General features: G+C 32.3%; 1 protein-coding gene across 12 annotated transcripts in view; it reads left to right on the forward strand.

The window, feature by feature from the left end:
• Positions 1-5,836, forward strand: part of PPIG (peptidylprolyl isomerase G) — a 43,375-nt gene extending 37,539 nt beyond the window's left edge. For all 12 annotated transcript variants that reach the window (XM_005675997.3, XM_005675998.3, XM_005676000.3 and 9 more), the window contains one exon: positions 165-5,836. In XM_005675997.3, the coding sequence (XP_005676054.2) occupies positions 165-1,272 (1,108 nt within the window). In that variant the 3' untranslated portion in view covers positions 1,273-5,836. The remainder of the gene's footprint in view (positions 1-164) is intronic.

A 6,221-nucleotide genomic window follows, 5' to 3' on the forward strand; every position in this document is an offset into this window, starting at 1 on the left:
GTAAGATTTAACTCTTATTACAAATGTGGTAATAAGTATTTTTTTAACTATTTTAAATTATTTGATTTAGAGTCATTTCAGTTGTTTCTGAAAATCTTAAGGAAAATAGAATATTATTTCAGCTAATAAAGTCTCCCCAAAACTTTTTTTTCTTCATTTTTTAGGAGTGAGTTAAATGAAATAAAAGAAAATCAAAGAAGTCCAGTTAGAGTAAAAGAGAAAAAAATAACTGATCATAGGCATGTGTCTGAGAGTCCAAACAGGAAAAGTGAAAAGGAAAAGAAAGTTAAAGACCATAAATCTAACAGCAAAGAAAGAGAAATCAGAAGAAATTCAGAAAAAGATGATAAATATAAGAACAAGGTAAAGAAAAGGGCCAAATCAAAAAGTAGGAGTAAGAGCAAAGAGAAATCCAAAAGTAAGGAAAGAGACACAAAGCATAATAGACATGAAGAAAAGAGGATGAAGTCAAGGAGTAAAGAAAGGGATCATGAGAATGTTAAAGAAAAAGAAAAACCCGACTCTAAAGGAAAAGATCAGGAAAGGAGTAGAAGTAAAGAGAAGTCTAAACAGTTAGAATCCAAAAACAATGAGCATGATCATAATAAAAGTAAGGACAAAGACAGACGTGCACAGTCTAGGAGTAGAGAACGTGATGTCACTAAAAGCAAACACAGTCACAACAGTAGAACAAAGGAACGAAGCAGAAGTAGGGACAGGAGCAGAAGAGTGCGCTCCAGAAGCCATGACCGAGACCGCAGCAGAAGCAAGGAGCACCATAGGCACAGGGAGCAGGAGTACAGGAGGAGAGGCAGGTCACGGAGCCGAGAGAGAAGGGCGACGCCAGGAAGGTCAAGAAGTAAAGAGAGGAGGAGGAGGAGGAGAGATTCACGGAGCTCGGAGAGAGAAGAAAGTCAAAGCAGAAGCAAGGAAAAATACAGAAACCAAGAAAGTAGAAGTTCACACAGAAAAGAGAATTCTGAGGGTGAGAAGAGAATGTACTCTAAAAATCGTGATCATAGTAGTTCAAATAGTAATAGGGAAAAAAAGGCAGATAGAGATCAAAGTCCATTCTCAAAAGTGAAACAAAGTAGTCAGGACAATGAATTAAAGTTCTCCACCTTGAAAAATAAGGAGGATGAGAAGACCAGATCCTCAGTGGAAAAAGAAAACCAAAAATCAAAGGGTCAAGAAAACGACCACGCACATGATAAAAATAAAAAATTTGATCATGAATCAAGCCCTGGAACAGATGAAGACAAAAGTGGATGAGTGAGTTATATAAACTTCTTATTTCCATTCTGTCTCAGATTTTAAGTTTTAGAGACTTGCTGATGATCTTCTTTATGTTGTTTTTTTCTTTTCATTGTTTTGGGATTGTCTTTTTTTTTTTTTCAATGTGGACTTTATTGAGTTGATCTTTTGATAATCTGCAGCCTGGATAATTTGTACTGCTAAAGTTTTAATAAACTTGAAATGAGAAAAACACTTTGGTGTAATACTGTGTGCTGTGTTTAACTATTTCATGTATGCATTTTTGTGTTGCAACAATCAGCCAGTAGCAAACATACTCTTCTATTCCCTAATTTGTGTGATCAGCCAATTGGAAAGAAGGATAACTGATTGTTGGAATACATTATTTTAGAAGCTTGTGTTTCTCATGATTAAAGTAACCTTAGAAGCCACTTGGTAGAAGAAATCTTACATAGATTTTTTTATTGCATTTATAATAGAGGCTTGCAACAGCAGCTTTCAATTATACAGAAGTGGGCCCCTAATAACTTGAGATATTAAGTCATCACTTTTGATTTTATAGTAATTTGTGCTTTAAAATATTTATATTGCACTTCATATGTTATTCTTTATAGTGCTACCAGTAGCTTGTTTCTTATTTTTCCTGTTTTATCAACCGTCTATAGATATAGTTGAGTATTTTTTTCAGCTGATGTACTGATTGGGCTTGAGTTGCTGTTATACAGCATCTAACAAGAGCTAAACCTTGAGGATCAGGTTGTAATTCTCAATTCTGTGTTGCTTTTGGTCTGAAGAGATGAAACTTATTTTGGCGAATGTTCTGTAATTGTTGATATTGTCATTGCCCTTCTCTAAAATGAAAAAAAATACTTTGCTCACTAAAACATACCACTCGTGCAGGTCTTTGTTAGACAAATTCTAAAAATTGTTGGTACTGACCCATTAACTTAACGAGAGTTCTCTTTTTGGCCACTAACCTAGAGTTCAGTGTTAACGTTGCATGGTGGTTGGTTTGTTTTTTTTTTTTTTTAACTTTAACTGACCCCTCTAAGTCTCATAACTGAGTTTCAACTGGCAAGAAAACGCATCTCTTTTATATATGTACCACCGGCTGTAGCATGTTTATGACTCTGATTTCCTTCTCTTCAGGTGGCTTTATATTATTACTATTAATCATTATTTTAACTTGGCATGTATAACATTGCCACATAGAGTAGAAAGTGGCAAAATTTGATAGCTTAGAGTTAAACACTAAAGATATCCAAAGTCCATTTAGAAGTTTGTGTGTTGTATATTGCTATTTTAGTGATGTGTGGCCTTTTATTCTGTAATTTCTCTTCTAAATAGAATACTGAACATCCAGTAAACACAAAACCTGCCTCATTTGAAAAGAAATTTCAGAATTCCAATTAGTAGTTGCCTTTAGAGTGTTTCGTACTTTAATATTTGTCAACATAGTATCAAATAGCTACTTACTTATCCCTTATTTGATACTTATAGCTACTTATTACCAGGTAGCTTCTTGGTAAATCCAGTAGCTACTCACGCTATTTGTACTGAGCAAAGCAATGCTTATTAATATAATACTTCCCATTATTGATTAATACAGTAATGATACTTACGTAATAAATAGGGTGATGATTATAAGATTGTTTGGATTTCCTGAAACAAATATCCATATCAGGGTCTTACTGAATCTTTTTCCTAATGATAAAAGTAATAAATGTTTATGATAATCCAGGGTGATTGATTCCTTAGAGATTTTTATCACAAACCTTAGAGATAATTGAGTCCTGAGTCCCCAAGCTGTATAATGTGTTATATATTTTAGTTTTTGCTTGTCTTAAATTCAGTGAACTGCATTTAAAAAGTCTTTGTTATAAACTATTTGAGCTTCAAGAAGGGTGCTGTTTAAGAAAGGATTTCTAATAACAACAACAAAAAAAGAAAATCCATGCTAATTAAAAAATACTTGTATGTTGTCTGATCCCAGAACTTTTATCTACTAAGAATTTACAGATAGGTAACCACAGGGGGGAAAACTAGTAATTGCTTTAAGTAATATTCTATTTTGGTTATCAAAGAAGCAATTCCATGCTAAGCATTATTTCTAGACTTAGAAAAACTGTTAGCTGTTTTTACAGTTAGGTATGGTGAAGGAGTTGAAGTGAAGGATGACAATCAGCTAGATTTTATTTTCAGAATGTAAATAACATTTAGAAAATGATCAAACAGCATTAACCATTACATCTGCCTTTGCATCTGAATACTGCACTGATCAAGTAATTCTTTCATTACCTTTTTAATAGTTGTGCAGCCCTTTTTACTTTGAACAACTCTTTTCCTGAAAGTCAACTATTTGTTTCCTGCCAAGCTGGTATAATTACTTTGAAATAAACTGTAAACTCAAACATGTTTAAGCGGATTTAAATCCATTTAAAGATTTTTAGTTTGCTTTTATTGCCTGGTTGGCAATAACTGAGAAATGAAAATTGTTTATGATTATTTCCTGTGAATTCTTTTTCTTTGTAAATCATCTGCCACAGAATTGACGCTTCAGAGAGATTAATGTTAAAGAGCTTGTAGGGAAGATACCAGGTTGCTTTAAAACATTTAAAAACTATAATAAGAGAGTTCATAGAGCATGATAGTTTCTAAGTTGTCTTAATCAGATCCCTCAGAGAGATTTCAAAGAATTTGTCTTATAGAAATCTTTGCACAAATGTAATATTAACTCATCTGAGCTTTGCCTAATGGCCTTTGATCCTTGTGCCCAGTAGAAAATGAAACTGAAAAGTAAAATTTTCTTTAATATTGGGGATAGCTACGTGTTGGTGTTCTGGTATTTGGAGTAGTAATATTAATTGGCAGTTCTAATTTGTTTTCAAGTTAGTAGAACAAATCAGTATATTTTTTAGTAGTTGATTTTGCTTTACTCTAGGTGGCAGTTTATGTTTTTTTGGTAATCACACTTTGAACTTTTATAGTAGATGTCTATAGAAACTTGTTTGCTTTACCTTCAATAGAAGGTACTTTAAATATACACCATATCATTGTTAAAAAGAAACATGAAATGGGCTGTTTTTCTGTCTCCTTTTGGTTGTATTTACTGTAATCATTCAGTTTGGTATTGCAGCATTTACTGTTGAATAGACTCCCCAAGGGTAGTAGGTTTTAACCTGTTTTATTGTGAAAAGATCTGTTTTGCTACAAATTCTTGTTTGAAAAATAAACTCCAGGAGTGGAACATTGGTTAATAGTGAGTTCCCAACTGCCTTTAAAGGATTGAGGCAAATGCAAATTCTGGCCTGTGTTGTGACGCAAGTAAACATGAAAGAAAAAGAAAAATCACAAATTTTTAAAAATTCCATCAGGAAGGTTGAAGAAGAGAGTTGTCAGGGGATTTGTTTGTTTTTATGTACAGGGAGGTATGGTGGGATTGATTGGTGTGTTTCCCCACCACCACCTTTTTGCAAGCAAATACCTATGTTTACCAAAAGCACATGCTGTATATTTTGTTTCCCCTTTGTGTGTTTATAGTATTTTGAAGGATAAGATAATTGGGTATTTGTATGTGAGGATGTTAAAAGTTGCGGCTGCTCTCTTTGTGGAAGGGAAAAACAAATGAGGTTAAAATGTACTTCTTTTCCTAGCTCAAAAGTCACTGTGATGTATATTTTTTTAATGAAATTTAGGAATAAAACTTGTTGCAGTTGTATAATTAGTTTCAAAATGCTGCTTCTCTTATCATTAGTCTAGTAACTGTTAAACTGTTTTATGCAAACTGCATTTTACAGACTTTAAACTCTGAAACTGTATCAACTTTTATAGTTAAACATTGTATTAAATAAACTATACTATCAAATGGTTTGTTTTGTATTTTTTAAATTATTGATTGTATTAGTTTATTTGGACTTTATTTTTATTAAAAGCTAATAATGAAATAAATCATTTAATACTTTTTATTTTACCCACAAGGATACAGAAATTGTACTGGGAAAAAACTGAGCAGAATTTTAACGGTAGTGAACTTCTTTTAAGAATTTAGCCAGCAGTGACAATTTCCAAGTTTAGGCATAAGTTTTAGTGTAATTGTTTAATCATAATGCTTCATGTTGCAAGGTGTCTTTTGCCTCAGCAAACTTTTAAGGTTATACATGGAATTACTATCTACTGGAATGCTACCATTTGCTTTTTAATTCCTCCAAATTTCTCAGCAGTGGGAACATTGTATTATATTCTGTGCCTGCTAGTTTTAATATAACACTTACCATTATAAAGCCATATAAACGTTAACTAAGTTTTATAAAACATACTGTCTAGTTTTTGTTTTTTTTTTTAATTTAAATGAGACATCTTTAGGGAAAATGAACCTAGTTAACTTGAGAGTCACTGAACATATATATGCTTAAATAAAAACATTTTGACCATTCAGTGATTTATATGTGTTAGTAGGTGAATATTACTAAATTTTCAAATTCTGGAGTGTTTTTAAATGTTTTATTAAGCCAGGAGAATATGTAAAATGTGAGTGTGTCATATGGACTGTACAGATTTATGTATTAAAATACTTTTAGTTTCACTTTGTGTTTTCTATTTTCATTGCTTTCTAGGTTTCTTTCCTAAACATATTTCCTAATGTAATACTGTATTTCTTTTTAAGTAGTGCTGATTCATAATTTTTACACCTCCCCCACCCCAAGACCTCTCAATAACCCGAAATGTTTTAGTTCCAGTTTACATCTTTGCCACAAGTTTTAGCTATGCTTTATCGAATTAGTGGATTAGAACAGTTGTGTGCTAACAGGTATAGATAACAGGGTTTCCGTTTGGAACAATGAAAAACTTCTGGAACTAGATAAATGGTAATGGTTGTACAATATTATGAATATACTTAATGCCACTGAATATTCTTAAATAGCTAAAATTATACATTTTGTTGTATATATCATTTATCAGAATAAAAA

Source organism: Capra hircus, chromosome 2 (assembly GCF_001704415.2).
Source record: "Capra hircus breed San Clemente chromosome 2, ASM170441v1, whole genome shotgun sequence".
NCBI classification, from domain to species: Eukaryota; Metazoa; Chordata; class Mammalia; order Artiodactyla; family Bovidae; genus Capra; species Capra hircus.